At 46.6% G+C, this 25502-nt stretch overlaps 1 protein-coding gene across 3 annotated transcripts in view; it reads left to right on the forward strand.

Annotated features, from left to right (window-relative positions):
- Positions 1–1411: 1411 nt before the first annotated feature.
- LOC110501701 (GRIP and coiled-coil domain-containing protein 2) overlaps positions 1412–25502 on the forward strand; it is a 30860-nt gene continuing 6769 nt past the window's right edge. The window contains exons 1-21 of one of the 3 annotated variants that reach the window (XM_036959051.1): positions 1412–1687; positions 2124–2180; positions 2452–2536; positions 3619–3686; positions 3802–3906; positions 4041–4406; positions 4534–4691; positions 4836–6504; positions 6601–6948; positions 7112–7169; positions 7408–7607; positions 9519–9638; positions 10091–10255; positions 10336–10440; positions 10717–10879; positions 11238–11338; positions 11504–11719; positions 21556–21677; positions 21764–21940; positions 22046–22254; positions 24829–25035. In XM_036959051.1, the coding sequence (XP_036814946.1) occupies positions 1682–1687; positions 2124–2180; positions 2452–2536; positions 3619–3686; positions 3802–3906; positions 4041–4406; positions 4534–4691; positions 4836–6504; positions 6601–6948; positions 7112–7169; positions 7408–7607; positions 9519–9638; positions 10091–10255; positions 10336–10440; positions 10717–10879; positions 11238–11338; positions 11504–11719; positions 21556–21677; positions 21764–21940; positions 22046–22254; positions 24829–25035 (4705 nt within the window). In that variant the 5' untranslated portion in view covers positions 1412–1681. Of the gene's footprint in view, positions 1688–2123; positions 2181–2451; positions 2537–3618; positions 3687–3801; positions 3907–4040; positions 4407–4533; positions 4692–4835; positions 6949–7111; positions 7170–7407; positions 7608–9518; positions 9639–10090; positions 10256–10335; positions 10441–10716; positions 10880–11237; positions 11339–11503; positions 11720–21555; positions 21678–21763; positions 21941–22045; positions 22255–24828; positions 25036–25502 lie in introns of all 3 variants that reach the window. The other 2 variants (XM_036959049.1, XM_036959050.1) reach the window with 2 other exon arrangements.

Genomic DNA, 25502 nt, shown 5'->3' on the forward strand with positions numbered 1-25502 from the left:
GAATGCTGGGTAGAGTGAAGGCTGTGAGGATCACGAGATGTGGGATGGTTTTGATTTGGTGTGGTTCTGAGGATCAGAAGAAACGTGTGTTGTGTCTCACCCGATTTGATGAAGTATGAAGTGTTGTGTGTGTCTCTTAGGAGTTGTGTGTCTCTTGTGGAGTCTCTCCCTACTCAAGTATATTAACTACAGAGTCAGAGCATTTATCCCAAGACCAATGCAGTGTGATAACCGTAAAGCTTTTGATCATGTTTCAAGTGTTTTCAGAAGGGAGAAGCCAAGATGTCCAAGTTGTGGAAAAGATCATGTTATGTGTTATAAAAGTGATGAAAATGTGACATGTTGCAATTGTGGTGGGAACCATGAAGCCACGTCATTCAAATGCCCCACAAGGGTAAAAGAGAATGAGGTGGCCAAAGTCAGGGCTATCCAGAGCATATCATATACAGCGGCTGTTAAAAAGGGTTGAGGGTTGGAATGGTGCACTTGAAGAGTCCATGGTGGTGGATAGGCCTTCACTGCAGGCTGCTGGGGTTGCCTTTCACCAGCAGGATCCTGACATTTTAAAGGTTAAGAAGGTGGACTTGGCCAGGCTCTGTCGCAGCCGGCCGTACAATTGGCCTAGCGTCGTCCGGGTTAGGGAGGGTTTGGCCGGCAGGGATATCCTTGTCTCATTGCGCACAAGCGACTCCTGTGGCGGGCCGGGCGCAGTGCATGCTGACCAGGTCGCTAGGTGTATGGTGTTTCCTCCGAAACATTGGTGCGGCTGGATTCCGGGTTGGATGCGCACTGTGTTAAGAAGCAGTGCGGCTTGGTTGGGTTGTGTTTTGGAGGACACATGGCTCTCGACCTTCACTTCTCCCGAGTCTGTACGGAGTTGCAGCGATGAGACAAGACAGTAACTATAACAATTGGATACCACGAAAAAGGGGTGAAAAAGGGATACAAAAAAAGAAGGTGGACTTGGTGGCCTTTATAGCTATGGTGGTAAATGGCACTGCCAAGGTGGAGAGAAGGTCCAGGAAGGCATAAATTATTGTGGAAGCGGCCAAGGAGTTACATGGAATATTATCACAAGCCGTACCACCCTCTCAGGCCCTAGAACCTGAGAAGGGAGATATGGAGAATTGGGAGTTATTTTTATTTGGGTGGAATAAGTTAATTTCACGTATGGATTTTCTTCTTTTTTTTACCTTGTTTTGATTTCAATGAATTCCAGTTGGTGGTGGCAATACACCTTTCTGTGTTATAGTCCGCCAGAAAGCCCACAGAAGAAGAAACAAAACCAGCTAAACATTTTCTCTGCTTCTGTGTTGGAGGTTGCCTCTTGTAATGAACCTCATTGACTTATAATTGACTATCTGCGACTGCTCTTCTCTTTTGTTCACCTGGAAATTCCTAGTGCAGTGTATAAATAATTAATGTTACTTTGAAACAACAAAAATATGCCTTTTTTACTGTTATACAATATGAAGTCTGGCAGGCACTATCGATTACGTTCGCTGTGACGTACGTACGTTGTTTGACGAAGTCGGAAATGAATTGAAGCTTAGTGTTGGACATCAAAATAGTGAAATGCTTTAGTTTTCAAATCGTACCATTCAGTAACCTATAGCAGATATTCAGCTACACAGACTACCGATTCCGTTAACGATTGGCTAGTTACATTGCTTCGATCAGGATGGAGGTAAGTTTGGTCCAACGACATGTAACGTTAAGTGATTGTTGTTAGCTCGTCTGACTGGCTAGTAGCAGGTTTAGCTAACGTTAGTGTAGCTAGCTAGCTAACATAATAGTAATGACAACTAAATCGCCATTTAAAATACTATGCGATACTACACAACTGCTAACATGAAATGATAGTTAGACCTTGGCCAAGTTACTGGTCTAGCTAGCTATAAGGGCAATGTTAGCCATGGACAGCTATCCAACTGTTTCCTTATGTAGAAGTATTCACATGCTTCGGTATCACCAAAGGCAAAGATGGCTATCTAGATGAGATTAGCTACGTTATGCCTACTCATCGCTTTTGTAGTGTTTGCCTAGGCTGTAAAGGTGAGATTGGTGTGTGTGCGTCATAGCGGTATATCCTGTTTTATGTAATTGTTTGTTTTCCACAACAGCAGGACACTGTCCCGGAGTCTGTGGCCTCACCACCTCCAGGTGCAGCAAAATCAAAGGTGCAGCACTCTCGAGTTCTCAGAAATACTATCCTTCCCACCACCACCCCATTCTTCCTTTGCCAGTCTTACAGTATTTTGAAATGTCATGTACACTTTCTGTATCAATGATGTATACATGAATTGATTGGCCTTGGTGCTCATACTTTTGACAACTTTATAATATCAAAAGACTAGTACTGAGACCCTAAAATAATGCGTTCTATGTCTCACTGTTTGGTACCTCTGTCTCACTGTTTGTTACCTTTGTCTTACTGTTACCTCTATGAAGTTGGACACGTTGTCCAAGGATGACCTCATCAAGTTTGCCAAGAAGCAGATGGCTGCCATCCAGAAGATGAAGTCCAAATGTGCAGGTAGATGATGCACCTGTCATTCACTGTTTAGATTCAAGGTGTAATTTGACGTGCACAAGTACAGTGAAATGCCTTTCTTACCAGCTCTAAACCCAGTGAAATGCCTTTCTTACCAGCTCTAAACCCAGTGAAATGCTTTTCTTACCAGCTCTAAACCCAACAATTTCATAATCAATATCAATGTAGCACTAAAAATAACACAAAGTAGAACAAAAACACACGAGAAAGAGAAATAAGAAGAACAGGAGAAAGTAAGAAGCTATATACAGGGTCCGTTCCAATACCATAGTTACAATGTGCAGGGATACTGGAGTGATAGAGGTAGATATGTATAGGTGTAAGGGGACTAGGCATCAGGATGTATGATAAACAGTAGCAGCAGTGTAAATTATGATTGTATGTGTGTGTATATAGAGTCAGTATAAATGTGTGTGCATGTTATTTGTGAGTTGGAGTGTCAGTGTGTGTAGAGTCCTGTGAGTGTGCATGTTATTTGTGAGTTAGAGTGTCAGTGTGTGTAGAGTCCTGTGTGTGTGCATGTTATTTGTGAGTTGGAGTGTCAGTGTGTGTAGAGTCCTGTGTGTGTGCATGTTATTTGTGAGTTGGAGTGTCAGTGTGTGTAGAGTCCTGTGAGTGTGCATGTTATTTGTGAGTTGGAGTGTCAGTGTGTGTAGAGTCCTGTGTGTGTGCATGTTATTTGTGAGTTGGAGTGTCAGTGTGTGTAGAGTCCTGTGAGTGTGCATGTTATTTGTGAGTTGGAGTGTCAGTGTGTGTAGAGTCCTGTGAGTGTGCATGTTATTTGTGAGTTGGAGTGTCAGTGTGTGTAGAGTCCTGTGAGTGTGCATGTTATTTGTGAGTTGGAGTGTCAGTGTGTGTAGAGTCCTGTGTGTGTGCATGTTATTTGTGAGTTGGAGTGTCAGTGTGTGTAGAGTCCTGTGTGTGTGCATGGAGACAGTGCAAAAGTAAAAAGGGGCAACCATTGGTTTACTATTCAATGTTGTGATCGTTTATAATATCAATACAGTAGTAGGATTTCCTTTTTAATATTGTTTGTCCTTTCTACTTCCCAATATTCTTTTCAGATTTGGAGAAGGAAGTTGACACCCTCAAGTCTCAGCCAACAGGCAATTCAGACGACTCCATAATACAGGTTTGTGGTCTGAAATTGTTACATGAGAAAATGAATATGCTGCTGCTGAAGTGCTTTGGGAGGGTTTGTAAGTCATGTGTTTTCCATTCTATTCTGTGGTAATCTGTTCTCCCAGGAGCTGACTGAGAGGATGAGTGCCTTGCTGCTGGAGAAGGCTGAGACCCAGCAGAGTGCAGTGTTGCTGCGGAAGGAGAATGAGAAGGTCAAGCAGTGGGAACAGGTGAACTGTAGTAGACCATGTTATCTGTCTGTGTAGGCCAGACCAGTGGTCACCTACCCTAGTCCTGGAGAGCTGCATGGTGTTTATCCTTTTGTTCCAGTTCTAACTTGATGTTTTCTGTTGAATATGGCCAGGATGCAGTAAGAAAACTGGCCACCCTGCAGGGAGAGTTGAACCAGGCCAAGGAAGACCACCAGGAAAAGATGGCCACTTTTGAGAAGACCATGCACGTATCCCAGGCCAAACATAAAGAAGAAGTCGAATTCTTTCAGAGGCTTCTGAGAGAGAAAGACGAGAGTGACAGAGAGAAAGAGAGCGAAAGAGAGAAAGAAAAGCATAGGGAAAGAGAAAAGGAAGATACAAACGACAGTGTAGAAGCTGTTAGTCACAGCCTGGAGTCGCAGATCTTGAGTCTGCAGATGGAGCTAGCTGCAGCGGTGGAGCGAAGTGCCCAGGAGGCTGCAGTGCTGCAGGAGGACCACCAGAGGGCGCAGACAGAGGTTAGTTCAAAAGCAGTGTCCGAAACATTTCACAAAATGAATACCTTCACACGGTTGTAAGCCGATAGCTGACAAAGACCTTCTGGTTTAAATGTTGCAATACACTGTGTGTTTCTTTTTATTTTAGGCCCAGCAAGAAGTAGAGAACCTACGAGAAGAGTTGGCCCAGCATAGCATGCAACATGAAGAGGAGCTGAGAGCTCTGGAGGAGGACTTTGAGATGGAGAGAGAGAGACTGCTTCTCCTCCAAGAGGAGCTCAGTGAGCAGCTCGCTCTCAAAGACAGGTGGGTCCTACTGCTATACGTTGGTGTTGGACAAGATATTGGTGATGGATGACATGAGATGAGTCACAGACTGTACACTAAAATGCTTTGAGTCACTTTAAAAAGTGCTTAATTAATCAAATTTTCTTCCTCTTCTTATGACAGTTTCTTGCAGGATGTGCAGGAGGAAGAGGAGGAGCCTAGTGGCCGCAGCTCGGGAATTGCCAGGATGTTGGAGCTGTCTGGTTTAAGTCAGATTGATGCCAGTGATGGAGAGACGGAGACTGGACAGCTTCGATCCGCCTTGGAGGACCTGCAATCCCAGAATACAATGCTGCAAGACGAACTGACCTTCCTGGGCAATGTGAAGACTCAACTGGAGGCGGAGCTTGAGAGGATGAGGGAGGAGTTTCAGACAGAGAAGGAGGAGCTAGAATTTAAGATCGATGAGTTGCTGATGACCCGGGAGGGTGCGACCCCTGACCTGAATATGACCCCTTACCGAGACCCTCTGAGCCCGGCAACTCCCAAGTGTGACCTTCAGGAGGTTCCAGCCCTCACTCAGCTCCAGCAGAGTGGGCCACAGAGAGAACCAGCGTACAGCCTGCCTGCCAGCTCTGCTAGCCCCTCCAGCCCTTTCCCTGACACAGACCACCAGAGTTTGACCCTGGAAGAACAGCAGAGACTGATCCTAGAGGTTCAGGAGCTGAGGACCCAGTGTGAGACCTTAGCTAGAAAGAATACCCAGGCGGTGGGTGAATGTGAGTCTCTAGCCAAAGAGAGGTGCCAGGCAGTGGATGAATGTGAGTACCTAGCCAGAGAGAGGGGGCAGGCGGTGGCTGAGTGCGAACACACCAGAGACATCCTGAGAGGCCTGGAGACTGAGCTAGGTCAGAGGACTGGGGACTTCGTCAGACAATATGAAGCTATGAAGGAACAGGGGGCGTCAGCGATCCAGGAGCTACAGGAGAGAGTCAGAGGGCTAACTGAGGACAGAGAGAGTCTGGTAGAGAAGTTGAGAGTGCTGAATGAAGACAGAGAATGCCTATTGGAGGAGGTCCAGGGCCTGGAGAAGAGGCTGGAGAGCTTCTTGGAGCAGACACAGGCAGCCGAGGGGCTGAAGGAGCAGCTGCAGACATTTCTGGAGGAGAAGACAGAATTAGCTCTCGAGTTTAAGACCTCTCTGGAGGAGAAGACTGTGTTAGCCTCTGAGCTAAAGGCCTCTCTTGAGGAGAAGACTGTGTTAGCCTCTGAGCTAAAGGCCTCTCTTGAGGAGAAGACTGTGTTAGCCTCTGAGCTAAAGGCCTCTCTTGAGGAGCAGACAGCGTTAACCCTCAAACAAAAGGCTTCAGTGGAGGATCTGAGCAGGCAGAATGGGGAGATCCTCTCTCAGCTACAGATGAAGGAGAGTGCTGTTCAGGAGTTGGAGGATTCACTCAATGTGGTGAGCACAGAGAGGGACCAAACACTGTCAGCACTGCAGGAGAGAGAGATGGAGGTGGTGAGGCTGAGTGAGGTGGAGGGGAGGCAAGGCCAAAGAGAAAGGGTGGCTGAGCTACAGGCTCGTATAGAGGAGCTGGAGAAGGAGAGGAGCCTGCTGAAGAGCAGCCTAGGGGAGGTGCAGGGGAGCCCAGGGGAGGAGGTGGAGGAGCTACAGGCTCGCATAGAGGAGCTGGAGAAGGAGAGGAGCCTGCTGAAGAGCAGCCTAGGGGAGGTGCAGGGGAGCCCAGGGGTGGAGGTGGAGGAGCTACAGGCTCGTATAGAGGAGCTGGAGAAGGAGAGGAGCCTGCTGAAGAGCAGCCTAGGGGAGGTGCAGGGGAGCCCAGGGGAGGAGGTGGAGGAGCTACAGGCTCGTATAGAGGAGCTGGAGAAGGAGAGGAGCCTGCTGAAGAGCAGCCTAGGGGAGGTGCAGGGGAGCCCAGGGGAGGAGGTGGAGGAGCTGCAGGTGCTGCAGGCTTGTGTGGAGGAGCTTGAAAAGGAGAGGAACCTCCTGAAGTGTAATCTGGGGGAGCTGGTGGGAGATACTGAAGCTCTACAGAGAGACCTGGTAGAGATGAAACTTGCCAATGAGAAGATGAGAACAGAGAATCAGGAATTATTGGCCCAGGTCAGCAACGCTACAGAGACACTGGCAGACAAAGAGAGGGAGCAGAAGGTGGGAGGAGAGACTGAGAGAGCGGAGGAGGAAAAACAAGAGGAGAGGAGAGCGCTACAACAGCAGCTAACAGAAAAGGACAAAGTCATATCCCAGCTGAAGAGTGAGATGGCTGTCCTGCAGGTGAGTGCTTCTTCTGTCAGTGTCTTCAAGTTTACTGGATTACAATTTATTTATTTTTTTGCCTCAAGCTATAGTTTGTTACAGTGACTGCTGAGGTATTTTTCATTAGTTCTACAGACTGACTTTTCCTCTCCCTCCACCTCCCTGTCTCTCCCCCCACCAGTCTATAGCCTCCACTGTCTCAGAGGAGAAGACAGCCATAGAGTTCACTGAGAAAATCGGTACGTTCCTAATTACTACTGTAATGGAGAGGTCCAGAACTGGGATACTATGACCAGTAAACACAGATGGGCAGTACTAACAGTGTCATGCTTGTTTTATTATTTCTAGGTGATTTTATTAAGCTCATATAAGAATGACAGATACAAAGTGCCAATCATTAGGGGATTCTGATACTGCCAATGATCTATGTGTGATGATGTCTCTGTGTCCTCTTTTGATTCCATCCCGTCATCACAGCCCTGCTGGAGAAGGAAAGCAAAGAGAAGGATAAGAGGATGAATAAGATCAAGGCAGTGGCTGTGAAAGCCAGGAAGGAGCTGGACACCAGCAGGAAAGAGGCTGTGTCTCTGAAGGAGGAAGTGGAGGTGTTGAAGGCTGAGCGAGAGAAAGTGACCAGCTCAATGAAAGACATCATTCATGGAGCAGAGGGATACAAGGTACTACTCACCCCGGATACCGACCCCTGACCCCTATGTATTGGTAGGGAAACATCACCCCTGATACCGAGCCCTGACCCCTATGTATTGGTAGGGGAAACATCACCCCTGATACCGAGCCCTGACCCCTATGTATTGGTAAGGAAACATCACCCCTGATACCGAGCCCTGACCCCTATGTATTGGTAGGGGAAACATCACCCCTGATACTGAGCCCTGACCCCTATGTATTGGTTGGGGAAACATCACCCCTGATACCGAGCCCTGACCCCTATGTATTGGTAGGGGAAACATCACCCCTGATACCGAGCCCTGACCCCTATGTATTGGTAGGGGAAACATCACCCCTGATACCGAGCCCTGACCCCTATGTATTGGTAGGGGAAACATCACCCCTGATACCGAGCCCTGACCCCTATGTATTGGTAGGGGAAACATCACCCCTGATACTGAGCCCTGACCCCTATGTATTGGTTGGGGAAACATCACCCCTGATACCGAGCCCTGACCCCTATGTATTGGTAGGGGAAACATCACCCCTGATACTGAGCCCTGACCCCTATGTATTGGTAGGGGAAACATCACCCCTGATACCGAGCCCTGACCCCTATGTATTGGTAGGGGAAACATCACCCCTGATACCGAGCCCTGACCCCTATGTATTGGTAGGGGGAACATCACCCCTGATACCGAGCCCTGACCCCTATGTATTGGTAGGGGAAACATCAGCCCTGATACCGAGCCCTGACCCCTATGTATTGGTAGGGGAAACATCACCCCTGATACCGACCCCTGACCCCTATGTATTGGTTGGGGAAACATCACCCCTGATACCGAGCCCTGACCCCTATGTATTGGTAGGGGAAACATCACCCCTGATACCGAGCCCTGACCCCTATGTATTGGTAGGGGGAACATCACCCCTGATACCGAGCCCTGACCCCTATGTATTGGTAGGGGAAACATCAGCCCTGATACCGAGCCCTGACCCCTATGTATTGGTAGGGGAAACATCACCCCTGATACCGAGCCCTGACCCCTATGTATTGGTAGGGGAAACATCACCCCTGATACCGAGCCCTGACCCCTATGTATTGGTTGGGGAAACATCACCCCTGATACCGAGCCCTGACCCCTATGTATTGGTAGGGGAAACATCACCCCTGATACCGAGCCCTGACCCCTATGTATTGGTAGGGGAAACATCACCCCTGATACCGAGCCCTGACCCCTATGTATTGGTAGGGGAAACATCACCCCTGATACCGAGCCCTGACCCCTATGTATTGGTAGGGGAAACATCACCCCTGATACCGAGCCCTGACCCCTATGTATTGGTAGGGGAAACATCACCCCTGATACCGAGCCCTGACCCCTATGTATTGGTAGGGGAAACATCACCCCTGATACCGAGCCCTGACCCCTATGTATTGGTAGGGGAAACATCACCCCTGATACTGAGCCCTGACCCTTACTGAGTCTCTACCTCATACGGAATGAATAACACAGACATCAATAGTGAATTGCTTGTTAATAAGCTGGTGGTACAAATCTGAAGAGATTGTTCATGCAAATAATGAAGTGGCATTTTCCCTTGATTGTTGGCCAGGGCTGCTATTGCTAAGTGTGTGTGCTCAATAAGGAGCTTTCTGTTTGTTTCAGTTAGTAATGCACAACAGCCACATTAAATGGGTTCAGACGGTTGTCTTTATGATTTGGCTTTGTAAGCCATTAGAGATCAAATCACTCTGCCCAGTTTAATGAGAGTTCTGTCCCAGACCTGAATGGATGGATGTCACTGTGTAGAACAGGCAGCTTGATATAGTATGTGTTATTCTGCATTAAACTGAATGCCTCGATACCTACTCAATAATGAATGTGTTTAATATGACATTTGTGTGTGTTTTACAGAACTTACAGTTGGACTACGACAGACAGACAGAGCAGCTGGATAAGGAGAGAGAGAAGGTGGAGGGAGCTGAGAAACAGATCTCCGAGCTGACCAAACGACTCAACACCGCCGTACAACAGGTAACACACACACACACAGGCCCACAAACAAACCATGCTCAGTCTTCCAGCATGCTCAACTAGACTGACAATTTCCCCCTCAGTACAAATATAAACTGTCCATTTGTGAATTATTTCCATTCCACTTGTAATGATTCGCACCCTCCATTACTTCACTAGAAAAACAGGAGGAGGTATGTAAATAAACCGGTTCCATCTGGTGTTGTAGCGTTGTGTCTACTGAGGAACATGCTGGTCATGGCTGTATGAGCTGACAGCTCACCTGGGACAATGCAGACTGGAAGTACAGACAGTCAAGTGTCTGAGACTTCCCTGGATGTCTTTGTTAGATATGTTGAAGACTATTCTATATCCCTTGCTGGCTGATTATATGGCCAAGGGGACTGGGGATTGTCAAGAACTCGAGAGTGAAGTTTTCTTAAATGTAAATGTGTGTTGTTCTGTGTGTCCAGCATGAGCAGCTGTGGTCGGAGAGAGAGGACTTGATGACTGGAATGGAGACGCTGAGGAGCACGGTGAGACAGATGGAAGGACAGACAGCAGAGCTGCACAGGCAGACAGACACCCTGAACAGAGACCATCAGGCTGAGAGACTACTGAAGGAACAAAAGACAAAGGTGTGTGTGTGTGTGTGTGTGTGTGTGTGTGTGTGTGTGTGTGTGTGTGCGCACAGTGTTAACTGTGTTTGTCTCTCCAGGAGCTGTCGTCGTTGCAGAAGGAGGTAGAGGAGTTGACCGCTCAGCTCCGCAGACAGAAGCAGCAGTCTCAGCAGACTGCACGGGAGCTGGAGCAGCTACGCAAGGTACACACACACACACACACACAGCATGGCCACTCAAATAAAGAGCTGGTGAAGCCCTTCCTTCTAACCCTCACTGAGACGCTGAGAGTTGTGTGTCGTGTTGCCTCTAGTCCTACAAAACAACGCTGACTCTAGAACGATGTCAAAATAACATTTTCCCCTCAAGCACTGGAAGCTGCTTTCCCATTACTCATACTAAGATGTGTGTAGAAACATGATTCAGTGTGTGTATGTTGTGGTGCAGTGGGTATCCGTTGTGAATGTGTTTTTGTCCAGGAGGCCCAGCAGAGCTCGTTGTTGGACATGGAGATGGCAGACTATGAACGCCTGGTCAAAGAACTCAACACCAAACTGTCAGAGAAGGACGTGTGTGTGGAGGAGCTGAAAACACAGATACACACACACACCCAGAAAGAAGACACACTCAACCAGGAGATTGGTACGCAGACATTTCTACATTTGAGTCATTTAGCAGACGCTCTTATCCAGAGTGACTTACAGTAGTGAACGTGTACATTTCAATACATTTTTTTGTACTGGTCCCCTGTGGGAATCGAACCCACAACCCCAGAGCTTCCATGCTCTACCAACTGAACTACACAGGACAGTTATCACACCAATCACTACCATTCGCCTAACTGACATAGTTCTCTTACAACTAACCTATTAAAACGGAACTAAATCGGGTCACAGTAGATCAAAATCCTTTGTTTCTATAATGGGTTTCATTCATTAAAATTATGTCTTTCAATGCATTTCTGTATTATTGAATTCCTGCAACCTGTGTGATCCCCCAGAGGGTCTGAAGTCCCAGCTGGACCAGGGGGAGGACAAGAGCGCCAAGATGAAACAGCTGCTGGTGAAAACCAAGAAAGATCTGGCGGACGCCAAGCGACAGGTCAGACTCCGGGGATCACAGTGCTGTGTTCCTCTTACTGCGTTCCCCTGTGTGTGACGTCACTGCTGTATTATAATGAGTGTTGACAGTGTTACGTTAATACATTGTAGTAGTCTAGTTGGTGTTGCCTTAGAAACACTTACATTGTAGTGTGTGTTTGTGCAGGAAGCCTCTCAGATGATGACCCTGGCCTCTCTGAAGGGAGAACTGGAGACCCACCAACAGGAGCTAGAGAACAGTAAGATCCAGTGCTGTGACCTGTCTGGGGAGCGCCACCGGCTAAATGAGCAGCTGAGGACTCTGACGGAACAACAGCAGAGAACAAGCAGCACCCTGCAACACCGACTGACCTCACTACAGCAGGAGTTCAACACTGCCCAGGTATACCGGCATACAAACGCACGTACGCACACACGAACATGCACACGTTTGGTTTTTCTTTCTTTCATCTCATCTTCTCTCTCCGTTCCTACCTCTCTCTCTCTCCCCACCCCCCCCCCCCCCCCCCCCTTTCCACCCTGAACCCCATCTTCCTCGCTCTCCTCTCCACCTCTGTCTGGACCTAACTCAAATCAAATCAAATTTTATTTGTCACATACACATGGTTAGCAGATGTTAATGCGAGTGTAGCGAAATGCTTGTGCTTCTAGTTCCGACAATGCAGTAATAACAAGTAATCTAACTAACAATTCCAAAAGTACTGTCTTGTACACAGTGTGAGGGGATAAAGAATATGTACATAAGGATATATGAATGAGTGATGGTACAGAGCAGCATAGGCAGGATACAGTAGATGGTATCTCAAGTACAGTATATACATGAGGTGAGAATGTAAACAAAGTGGCATAGTTAAAGTGGCTAGTGATACATGTATTACATAAGGATGCAGTCGATGATATAGAGTACAGTATATACGTATGCATATGAGATGAATAATGTAGGGTAAGTAACATTATATAAGGTAGCATTGTTTAAAGTGGCTAGTGATATATTTACATCATTTCCCATCAATTCCCATTATTAAAGTGGCTGGAGTTGTGTCAGTGTGTTGGCAGCAGCCACTCAATGTTAGTGGTGGCTGTTTAACAGTCTGATGGCCCTGAGATAGAAGCTGTTTTTCAGTCTCTCGGTCCCAGCTTTGATGCACCTGTACTGACCTCGCCTTCTGGATGATAGCGGGGTGAACAGGCAGTGGCTTGGGTGGTTGATGTCCTTGATGATCTTTATGGCCTTCCTGTAACATCGGGTGGTGTAGGTGTCCTGGAGGGCAGGTAGTTTGCCCCCGGTGATGCGTTGTGCAGACCTCACTACCCTCTGGAGAGCCTTACGGTTGTGGGCGGAGCAGTTGCCGTACCAGGCGGTGATACAGCCCGCCAGGATGCTCTCGATTGTGCATCTGTAGAAGTTTGTGAGTGCTTTTGGTGACAAACCGAATTTCTTCAGCCTCCTGAGGTTAAAGAGGCGCTGCTGCGCCTTCTTCACGATGCTGTCTGTGTGAGTGGACCAATTCAGTTTGTCTGTGATGTGTATGCCGAGGAACTTAAAACTTACTACCCTCTCCACTACTGTTCCATCGATGTGGATAGGGGGGTGTTCCCTCTGCTGTTTCCTGAAGTCCACAATCATCTCCTTAGTTTTGTTGACGTTGAGTGTGAGGTTATTTTCCTGACACCACACTCCGAGGGCCCTCACCTCCTCCCTGTAGGCCGTCTCGTCGTTGTTGGTAATCAAGCCTACCACTGTTGTGTTGTCCGCAAACTTGATGATTGAGTTGGAGGCGTGCGTGGCCACGCAGTTGTGGGTGAACAGGGAGTACAGGAGAGGGCTCAGAACGCACCCTTGTGGGGCCCCAGTGTTGAGGATCAGCGGGGTGGAGATGTTGTTGCCTACCCTCACCACCTGGGGGCGGCCCGTCAGGAAGTCCAGTACCCAGTTGCACAGGGCGGGGTCGATGACGAGCTTGGATGACGAGCTTGGAGGGTACTATGGTGTTGAATGCCGAGCTGTAGTCGATGAACAGCATTCTCACATAGGTATTCCTCTTGTCCAGATGGGTTAGGGCAGTGTGCAGTATGGTTGAGATTGCATCGTCTGTGGACCTATTTGGGCGGTAAGCAAATTGGAGTGGGTCTAGGGTGTCGGGTAGGGTGGAGGTGATATGGTCCTTGACTAGTCTCTCAAAGCACTTCATGACGGAAGTGAGTGCTACGGGGCGGTAGTCGTTTAGCTCAGTTACCTTAGCTTTCTTGGGAACAGGAACAATGGTGGCCCTCTTGAAGCATGTGGGAACAGCAGACTGGTATAGGGATTGATTGAATATGTCCGTAAACACACCGGCCAGCTGGTCTGCGCATGCTCTGAGGGTGCGGCTGGGGATGCCGTCTGGGCCTGCAGCCTTGCGAGGGTTAACACGTTTAAATGTCTTACTCACCTCGGCTGCAGTGAAGGAGAGACCGCATGTTTTCGTTGCAGGCCGTGTCAGTGGCACTGTATTGTCCCCAAAGCGGGCAAAAAAGTTATTTAGTCTGCCTGGGAGCAGGACATCCTGGTCCGTGACTGGGCTGGTTTTCTTTTTGTAGTCCGTGATTGACTGTAGACCCTGCCACATGCCTCTTGTGTCTGAGCCGTTGAATTGAGATTCTACTTTCTCTGTACTGACGCTTAGCTTGTTTGATAGCCTTGCGGAGGGAATAGCTGCACTGTTTGTATTCGGTCATGTTACCAGTCACCTTGCCCTGATTAAAAGCAACCCCTCTCCCACTCCCCTCTCCCACTCTCCTCTCTCCACCTCTGTCTGGACCTAGCTCAACCCCTCTCCCTCTCGCCCTCTCTCCACATCTGTCTGGACCTAGCTCAACCCCTCTCCCACTCTCCTCTCTCCACCTCTGTCTGGACCTAGCTTAACTCCTCTCCTCTCTCCCTCTCTCCACCTCTGTCTGGACCTAGCTCAACCCCTCTCCCTCTCTCCACCTTTGTCTGGACCTAGCTCAACCCCTCTCCCTCTCTCCACCTCTGTCTGGACCTAGCTCAACCCCTCTCCCTCTCTCCACCTCTGTCTGGACCTAGCTCAACCCCTCTCCCTCTCTCCACCTCTGTCTGGACCTAGCTCAACCCCTCTCCCTCTCTCCACCTCTGTCTGGACCTAGCTCAACCTCTCTCCCTCTCCACCTATCTGGACCTAGCTCAACCCCTCTCCCACTCTCCTCTCTCCAACTCTGTCTGGGCCTAGCTCAACCCCTCTCCCACTCTCCTCTCTCCCTCTTTCCACCTCTGTCTGGACCTAGCTCAACCTCTCTCCCTCTCCACCTCTGTCTGGACCTAGCTCAACCCCTCTCCCACTCTCCACCTCTGTCTGGACCTAGCTCAACCCCTCTCCCACTCTCCTCTCTCCCTCTTTCCACCTCTGTCTGGACCTAGCTCAACCCCTCTCCCACTCTCCTCTCTCCACCTCTGTCTGGACCTAGCTTAACTCCTCTCCTCTCTCCCTCTCTCCACCTCTGTCTGGACCTAGCTCAACCTCTCTCCCTCTCTCCACCTCTGTCTGGACCTAGCTCAACCCCTCTCCCTCTCTCCACCTTTGTCTGGACCTAGCTCAACCCCTCTCCCTCTCTCCACCTCTGTCTGGACCTAGCTCAACCCCTCTCCCTCTCTCCACCTCTGTCTGGACCTAGCTCAACCCCTCTCCCTCTCTCCACCTCTGTCTGGACCTAGCTCAACCCCTCTCCCTCTCTCCACCTCTGTCTGGACCTAGCTCAACCTCTCTCCCTCTCCACATCTATCTGGACCTAGCTCAACCCCTCTCCCACTCTCCTCTCTCCACCTCTGTCTGGACCTAGCTCAACCCCTCTCCCACTCTCCTCTCTCCCTCTTTCCACCTCTGTCTGGACCTAGCTCAACCTCTGTCCCTCTCCACCTCTGTCTGGACCTAGCTCAACCCCTCTCCCACTCTCCTCTCTCCCTCTTTCCACCTCTGTCTGGACCTAGCTCAACCCCTCTCCCACTCTCCTCTCTCCCTCTCCATACCCTCTTTTAGCTCAGCTCAGTCAGTAGAAATAGCTTCATGGATTTCCCATCAGTAGAGTTTGAGTGTGCAGCTTTTCTAAATGGTTGAAACCAAATCTTATTATTATTACCCTGGGGTCTAGTGGGTGATAATGAATGGTACGGTCTGGCTCCACGGTAGAGGAAGTGCTGCTGGGTTGTCTACCTCTGGGACCTACACACTAACACTGTACTATTCATTACAATATATAATCATTCACGCTCACACACACATACACTATACAGCAGGGGTTGGCAATAGGCGGGCCCAATTTTTTGGGGAGGGGGTTTTGTTTGCAGAAGAAAAGAAAGACTGTAAAATCACCAGGAATTCAGCAAAAAAAATAAAAAATTCAAAGAGACGTGATCATGTCTCAATATAATCAGGATATGACATTTATTTTGTCTTTTTTTTTAATGCAATCTCTTTTTGGGCTTAGTTGTGGTCAATTTGCAGTGTATACATTTATTATTTTTATTTTATTTCACCTTTTATTTAACCAGGTAGGCCAGTTGAGAACAAGTTCTCATATACAACTGTGACCTGGCCAAGACAAAGCAGAGTTACACATGAGATAAACAAACGTACAGTCAATAACACAATAGAAAAGTATATATACAGTGTGTGCAAATGAGGTAAGATTAGGGAGGTAAGACAATAAATAGGCCCTAGTGGCGAAATAATTACAATTTAGCAATTAAACACTGGAGTGATGGATGTGCAGAAGATGAATGTGCAAGTAGAGATACTGGGGTGTAAAGGAGCAAAAAAATAAATAACAATATGGGGATGAGGTAGTTGGATGGGCTATTTACAGATGGGCTATGTACAGCTGCAATTATCTGTAAGCTGCTCTGACAGCTGATGCTTAAAATTAGTGAGCGAGATATGAGTCTCCAGCTTCAGTGATTTTTGCAATTCGTTCCAGTCATTGGCAGCAGAGAACTGGAAGGAAAGGCAGCCAAAGGAGGAATTGGCTTTGGGGGTGACCAGTGAAATATACCTGCTGGAGCGCGTGCTATGGGTGGGTGCTGCTATGGTGACCAGTGAGCTGAGATAAGGCGGGGCTTTACCTAGCAAATGCTTATAGATGACCTGGAGACAGTGGGTTTGGCGACGAATATGAAGCGAGGGCCAGCCAACGAGAGCATACAGGTCGCAATGGTGGGTACTATATGGGGCTTTGGTGACAACGGATGGCACTGTGATAGACTGCATCCAATTTGCTGAGTAGAGTGTTGGAGGCTATTTTGTAAATGACATCGCCAAAGTCAAGGATCGGTAGGATAGTCAGTTTTACGAGGGTATGTTTAGCAGCATGAGTGAAGGTTGCTTTGTTGCGAAATGGGAAGCCGATTCTAGATTTAATTTTGGATTGGAGATGGTTAATGTGAGTCTGGAAGGAGAGTTTACAGTCTAACCAGACACCTAGGTATTTGTAGTTGTCCACATATTCTAAGTCAGAACCGTCCAGAGTAGTGATGCTAGTCAGGCGGGCGGGTGTGGGCAGTGATCGGTTGAAGAGCATGCATTTAGTTTTACTTGCATTTAAGAGCAGTTGGAGGCTACAGAAGGAGTGTTGTATGGCATTGAAGCTTGTTTGGAGGTTTATTAGCACAGTGTCCAAAGAAGGGCCAGATGTATACAGAATGGTATCGTCTGCGTAGAAGTGGATCAGAGAATCACCAGCAGCAAGAGCGACATCGTATATATACACAGAGAAAAGAGTCGGCCGAGAGTTGAACCCTGTGGCACCCCCATAGAGACTGCCAGAGGTCCGGACAACAGGCCCTCCGATTTGACACACTGAACTCTATCTGAGAAGTAGTTGGTGAACCAGCCGAGGCAGTCATTTCAGAAACCAAGGCTGTTGAGTCTGCCGATAAGAATGAGGTGATTGACAGTCGAAAGCCTTGGCCAGGTCGATGAATACGGCTGCACAGTATTGTCTTTTATCGATGGTGGTTATGATATCGTTTAGGACCTTGAGCGTTGCTGAGGAGCACCCATGACCAGCTCGGAAACCAGATTGCATAGCGGAGAAGGTACGGTGGGATTCAAAATGGTTGGTGATCTGTGTGTTAACTTGGCTTTCGAAGACCTTAGAAAGGCAGGGTAGGATAGATATAGGCCTGTAGCAGTTTGGGTCTAGAGTGTGTCCCCCTTTGAAGAGGGGGATGACCTTGGCAGCTTAACAATCTTTGGGGATCTCAGACGATACGAAAGAGAGGTTGAACAGACTAGTAATAGGGGTTGCAACAATTGCGGTGGATAATTTTCGAAAGAGAGGGTCCAGATTGTCTAGACCAGCTGATTTGTAGGGGTCCCGATTTTGCCGCTCTTTCAGAACATCAGCTGTTTGGATTTGGGTGAAGGAGAAATGGGGGAGGCTTGGGCAAGTTGCTGTGGGAGGTGGAGGGCTGTTGACCGGGGGAGGGGTAGACAGGTGGAAAGCATGGCCAGCCGTAGAATAATGCTTATTGAAATTCTCTATTATAGTGGATTTATCGGTGGTGAGTGTTTTCTAGCCTCAGTGCAGTGGGAAGCTGGGATGAGGTGCTCTTGTTCTCCATGGACTTTAGTGTCCCAGAACCTTTTGGAGTTTGTGCTACAGGATGCAAATTTCTGTTTGATAAAGCTAGCCTTTGCTTTCCTAACTTCCCTGAAAAGTTGCATATCGTAGGGGCTATTCGATGCTAATGCAGAACGCCACAGGATGTTTTTGTGATGGTCAAGGGCAGTCCGGTCTGGAGAGAACCAATGGCTATGTCTATTCCTGGTTCTACATTTTTTGAACGGGGCATGCTTATTTAAGATGGTGTTGAAAGCACTTCTAAAGAACAACCAGGTATCCTCTACTGACGGAAGGAGGTCAATATCCTTCCAGAATACTCAGATTATAATGACAGTGCCGACAGAAAGTATTTATACCCCTTGACTTATTCCACATTTTGTTGCCTGAATTCAAAATGGTTGAAATGTTTTTTCTCTCACCTATCTAGACAAAACCCAGTAATGTTAAAGTGAAAGCACGTTTTTAGACATTTTTGTTAATTTATTGACAATTAAATACAGAAATATCTAATTTCCATAAGTATTCACTCCCCTGAGTCAATACTTTGTAGAAGCACCTTTGGCAGCGATTACAGCTGTGTATTTCTGGGTAATTCTCTAAAAGCTTCTCACCTGGATTATGCAACATTTGCCCATTTTATAATTTTCAAAATAATTCAAACTCTGTCAGATTGGTTGTTGATCATTATTAGACAGCCATCTTTAGGACTTTCCAAAGATTTTCATGTAGATTTAAGTCACAGCTGTAACTCGGCCACTGAGGAAGATTCACTGTCTTCTTGGTAAGCAACTCCAGTGTAGACTTGGCCTTGTGTTTTAGGTTATTGTCCTGCTGAAAGGTGAATTCATCTCCCCTTTTTCCTGTAGGATTTTGCCTGTGCTTAGCTCCATTTGGTTTCTTTTTATCCTGAAAAACTCCCCAGTCCTTACTATTACAAGCAAACCCATCACATTATGGAGCCACCACTTTGCTTGAAAATATGGAGAGTGGTACTCTGTAATGTGTTTGTATTGGATTTGCCCCAAACATAACACTTTATATTCTGGACAAAAAGTCAATTGCTTTGCCACATTTTTTGCAGTATTACTTTAGTGCCTTGTTGCATGTTTTACAATATTTTTTTTATTCTGAACAGGCTTCTTTTTCACTCTGTCAATTAGGTTAGTATGGTGGAGTTGTTGTTGATCCATCATCAGTTTTCTCCTGTCACAGCCATTCAACTCTAACTGTTTTAAAGTCGCCATTGGCCTCATGGTGAAATCCTTCAGCGGTTTCCTTCCTCCAACAACTGAGTGATGAAGGGCGCCTGTATCTTTCTAGTGATTGGGTGTGTTGATAAGCCATCCAAAGTGTCATTAATAACTTCACCGTCCTCAAAGAGATATTCGATGCCTGCTTTTTACATGTTTGCTTATCTACAAATAGGTGCCCTTCTTTGTGAGGCATTGGAAAACCTCCCTGGTCTTTATGGTTGAACCTGTGTTTGAAATTCAGTACTCAATTGAGGGACCTTACAATTGTCTGTATTTGTGGGGTACACAGATGAGGTAGTCATTCAAAAATCATGTTAAACACTATTATTGCACACAGAGTGAGTCCATGCAACTTATTGTGTGTTCTTAAGCAAATTTCTACTCCTGAATTTATTCAGACTTGCCATAATAAAGGGTTTGAATACTTATTGACTCAAGACATTTCAGCTTTACATTTGTTATTCATTTACAGTGCCTTGCGAAAGTATTCGGCCCCCTTGAACTTTGCGACCTTTTGCCACATTTCAGGCTTCAAACATAAAGATATAAAACTGTATTTTTTTGTGAAGAATCAACAACAAGTGGGACACAATTATGAAGTGGAACGACATTTATTGGATATTTCAAACTTTTTTAACAAATCCAAAACTGAAAAATTGGGCGTGCAAAATTATTCAGCCCCCTTAAGTTAATACTTTGTAGCGCCACCTTTTGCTGCGATTACAGCTGTAAGTCGCTTGGGGTATGTCTCTATCAGTTTTGCACATCGAGAGACTGATATTTTTTCCCATTCCTCCTTGCAAAACAGCTCGAGCTCAGTGAGGTTGGATGGAGAGCATTTGTGAACAGCAGTTTTCAGTTCTTTCCACAGATTCTTGATTGGATTCAGGTCTGGACTTTGACTTGGCCATTCTAACACCTGGATATGTTTATTTTTGAACCATTCCATTGTAGATTTTGCTTTATGTTTTGGATCATTGTCTTGTTGGAAGACAAATCTCCGTCCCAGTCTCAGGTCTTTTGCAGACTCCATCAGGTTTTCTTCCAGAATGGTCCTGTATTTGGCTCCATCCATCTTCCCATCAATTTTAACCATCTTCCCTGTCCCTGCTGAAGAAAAGCAGGCCCAAACCATGATGCTGCCACCACCATGTTTGACAGTGGGGATGGTGTGTTCAGCTGTGTTGCTTTTACGCCAAACATAACGTTTGCATTGTTGCCAAAAAGTTCAATTTTGGTTTCATCTGACCAGAGCACCTTCTTCCACATGTTTGGTGTGTCTTCCAGGTGGCTTGTGGCAAACTTTAAACAACACTTTTTATGGATATCTTTAAGAAATGGCTTTCTTCTTGCCACTCTTCCATAAAGGCCAGATTTGTGCAATATACAACTGATTGTTGTCCTATGGACAGAGTCTCCCACCTCAGCTGTAGATCTCTGCAGTTCATCCTGAGTGATCATGGGCCTCTTGGCTGCATCTCTGATCAGTCTTCTCCTTGTATGAGTTGAAAGTTTAGAGGGACGGCCAGGTCTTGGTAGATTTGCAGTGGTCTGATACTCCTTCCATTTCAATATTATCGCTTGCACAGTGCTCCTTGGGATGTTTAAAGCTTGGGAAATATTTTTGTATCCAAATCCGGCTTTAAACTTCTTCACAACAGTATCTCGGACCTGCCTGGTGTGTTCCTTGTTCTTCATGATGATCTCTGCGCTTTTGACGGACCTCTATCACAGTGCAGGTGCATTTATACGGAGACTTGATTACACACAGGTGGATTGTATTTATCATCATTAGTCATTTAGGTCAACATTGGATCATTCAGAGATCCTCACTGAACTTCTGGAGAGAGTTTGCTGCACTGAAAGTAAAGGGGCTGAATAATTTTGCACGCCCAATTTGTTAAAAAAGTTTGAAATATCCAATAAATGTCGTTCCACTTCATGATTGTGTCCCACTTGTTGTTGATTCTTCACAAAAAAATACAGTTTTATATCTTTATGTTTGAAGCCTGAAATGTGGCAAAAGTTCGCAAAGTTCAAGGGGGCCGAATACTTTCGCAAGGCACTGTATAAACATTTGCAAAAAGATAATTCCACTTTGGCACTGTATGTTCCAGCCCTCGACCATTTGCTCTGACATAAACTGTCTCGATGCTGAATGTAGTTGCCTACCCCTGCTATACACTGTCATATTTCTAGCTGCTGATCTGCAGAAACACACCTAATTACACTTCAGTGTGAAAATAGAGATACCGTTAGCATGTAATATGTGTGCCTACAAACAGTTTGTTAAGCATTTTAATTCATTACAACTTCAATCAATGTGTGATGTGTATTCTGTTTCCAGGCTGAGCTGTCATTTGTCACTACTGAGTTTGACAGCTATAAGGTCAGAGTTCACAATGTCCTCAAACAGCAGAAGAACAAGAGTTCGGCCCAGAGTGACGGACACGCCACCAAACAGGAGAGGTATAGCTACAGATGCTGTGTGTGTGTGTTATATGGTGACATATTTGATGTGTGTTATATGATGATAATGTGTGTGTGTGAGACAGAGAGCAGATGGAGTCCATGGTGGACCAGTATAAAGCCAAGCTGCAGGACAGTCAGCAGAGTCTGGCGTTGAGCACTGCAGAGTTCCAACAGCTCCAGATGGAACACGACACACTGCTGGAACGACACAACAAGATACTGCAGGAGACCGTCACTAAAGAGGCCGAACTCAGAGAGCGGTGTGTGGAGGAGTAACCTTGCCTGAAGACTTGTATTAGCTCCCAGAGCTCATGCCTTTAGCTCAGTGGGTTAACGTTTCCCATCTCTCCTTTATCTTCCTCCAGACTCCTGTCTCTCCAGGCAGAGAGTATGTCGCTGCGGACAGAGCTTGCCCAGACGGTGGGTCAACTTACCTCCCAGGCCGACGCCCAACGCTCAGGGTTCCGGGAGCAGATCCGCCACCTTCAGGATGAACACAGAACTACAGTAGAGACCCTGCAGAACCAGATGACCCGGCTGGAGAACCAACTATTCACATTGCAGAGCCAGACCGGTAAGACCAGAGAGGCTGAGGATTGGGTTGAGAGTGGGAAAGAATAGAGTGCGGTTCTGGAGAGGCAAAGAGAGGAGGGGGGTGAGTGAGAAGGGGATGGAGACCAGGGGAAGGGTAGAGAGAGGGGTTGTGAGTTGCGCATGAGAGAGCAGAGCTGATAGACCTTATATCACCTTCCACACAGGGGCCCTCTGGAGCCTCTCGGTGTAAACACACACTCCATCTATCTCTCTACCTTTTCATCTTACTCGTGTAGTGTGGTAGTGCAGCTGTTTAGAGATGGGAGAGAGAGCTGAGTGAGAGGGGACTTCCTTCATCTCAGCCTGGCCAGGTGTTAGTGTGAAGGCTACAAAGAGCCCATCCAGCCTTAACCAGCCCTGCTCTGCCCGCCCCTCTGGGTAGCACCAGCACACTGGCATCTGGAGAGCCTGGTTGTTAGTGCCACCCTAACACAAAAGTTGGGCGCAGTTGCACTTCTGGAGACAGCAAGGCTGGATCCCTTCTTATAATCAGATAGAACTTTTGCTTCTTGTCTCTCTTCCTTCATCTGCACTGAACCTTAAACGGTTTAAGATTTGATTGAATCTTGAAGTGAAAATTGTTAACTTCAAGTGCAAGTTAAGGTCAAGAGGTTCCAGAGAGACTCCACCACTGTGGGTGTTCTCTAGGGTGTGAAGAGCAGGGCGGGCTGCAGGTGGTTCTACCCACAAGTCTCTCACTCTCTCTGTCCATCAATCAGACATCAGACACCCGCCCTTGTCTCTCACACAGATACACACACCTACCAATATGAAGTCCGCTCTTTTTCAGCAGTTATTTTTATCATCCTCTGTTCATGAACTTATCTAAGCCCTGTATGCTTCTTGATTTCACAACAGCACCCTCTCAAGGTGAAGTTGCTCTCTGCCCGACTAGATACAGTGCCTTGCGAAAGTATTCGGCCCCCTTGAACTTTGCGACCTTTTGCCACATTTCAGGCTTCAAACATAAAGATATAAAACTGTATTTTTTTGTGAAGAATCAACAACAAGTGGGACACAATCATGAAGTGGAACGACATTTATTGGATATTTCAAACTTTTTTAATAAATCAAAAACTGAAAAATTGGGCGTGCAAAATTATTCAGCCCCTTTACTTTCAGTGCAGCAAACTCTCTCCAGAAGTTCAGTGAGGATCTCTGAATGATCCAATGTTGACCTAAAGGACTAATGATGATAAATACCTGTGTGTAATCAAGTCTCCGTATAAATGCACCTGCACTGTGATAGTCTCAGAGGTCCGTTAAAAGCGCAGAGAGCATCATGAAGAACAAGGAACACACCAGGCAGGTCCGAGATACTGTTGTGAAGAAGTTTAAAGCCGGATTTGGATACAAAAAGATTTCCCAAGCGTTAAACATCCCAAGGAGCACTGTGCAAGCGATAATATTGAAATGGAAGGAGTATCAGACCACTGCAAATCTACCAAGACCTGGCCGTCCCTCTAAACTTTCAGCTCATACAAGGAGAAGACTGATCAGAGATGCAGCCAAGAGGCCCATGATCACTCTGGATGAACTGCAGAGATCTACAGCTGAGGTGGGAGACTCTGTCCATAGGACAACAATCAGTCGTATATTGCACAAATCTGGCCTTTATGGAAGAGTGGCAAGAAGAAAGCCATTTCTTAAAGATATCCATAAAAAGTGTTGTTTAAAGTTTGCCACAAGCCACCTGGGAGACACACCAAACATGTGGAAGAAGGTGCTCTGGTCAGATGAAACCAAAATTGAACTTTTTGGCAACAATGCAAAACGTTATGTTTGGCATAAAAGCAACACAGCTCATCACCCTGAACACACCATCCCCACTGTCAAACATGGTGGTGGCAGCATCATGGTTTGGGCCTGCTTTTCTTCAGCAGGGACAGGGAAGATGGTTAAAATTGATGGGAAGATGGATGGAGCCAAATACAGGACCATTCTGGAAGAAAACCTGATGTAGTCTGCAAAAGACCTGAGACTGGGACGGAGATTTGTCTTCCAACAAGACAATGATCCAAAACATAAAGCAAAATCTACAATGGAATGGTTCAAAAATAAACATATCCAGGTGTTAGAATGGCCAAGTCAAAGTCCAGACCTGAATCCAATCGAGAATCTGTGGAAAGACCTGAAAACTGCTGTTCACAAATGCTCTCCAACCAACCTCACTGAGCTCGAGCTGTTTTGCAAGGAGGAATGGGAAAAAATGTCAGTCTCTCGATGTGCAACACTGATAGAGACATACCCCAAGCGACTTACAGCTGTAATCGCAGCAAAAGGTGGCGCTACAAAGTATTAACTTAAGGGGGCTGAATAATTTTGCACGCCCAATTTTTCAGTTTTTGATTTGTTAAAAAAGTTTGAAATATCCAATAAATGTCGTTCCACTTCATGATTGTGTCCCACTTGTTGTTGATTCTTCACAAAAAAATACAGTTTTATATCTTTATGTTTGAAGCCTGAAATTTGGCAAAAGGTCGCAAAGTTCAAGGGGGCCGAATACTTTCGCAAGGCACTGTATGTGTTGTCTTACTCTCTCTCCACCGTCCAGCTCCAGTCCAGACCAGTCGTAAGCCAGTGGTGGACCGCCGGACTGTGGACCAGGGGGCGATGGGGGGGATGGGCCTCAGTGACCTACAGTCCATGGCTAGAGAGGAGGGGGAGGGCATGGAGACCACTGAGACAGAGTCCCTGTCCCTCCCACACACACCCCTACCCTCACTGGAGCATCTACTCACCTCCCCAGACCCCAAACAGGGTAGGAGTTTGTGTCCATGCTTGATTTCAATGGATACACACTAGAGGTCGACCGATTATGATTTTTCAATGCCGATACCGATTTATTGGAGGACCCAAAAAAAAAAGCCGATACCGATTACGATTCGGCCGATTTTAAAAATGTAAAATATATATATATTTTTTTGTAATAATGACAGTTACAACAATACTGAATGAACATTTATTTTAACTTAATATAATACATAAATAAAAATCAATTTATCCTCAAATAATGAAACATGTTCAATTTTGTTTAAATAATGCAAAAACAAAGTGTTGGAGAAGTAAAAGTGCAGTATGTGCTATGTAAGAAAGCTAACGTTTCAGTTCCTTGCTCAGAACATGAGAACATATGAAAGCTGGTTGTTCCTTTTAACATGAGTCTTCAATATTCCAAGGTAAGAGGTTTTAGGTTGTAGTTAATATAGTATTTATTTGACTATTTCT

Source organism: Oncorhynchus mykiss, chromosome 22 (genome assembly GCF_013265735.2).
Source record: "Oncorhynchus mykiss isolate Arlee chromosome 22, USDA_OmykA_1.1, whole genome shotgun sequence".
NCBI lineage: Eukaryota > Metazoa > Chordata > Actinopteri > Salmoniformes > Salmonidae > Oncorhynchus > Oncorhynchus mykiss.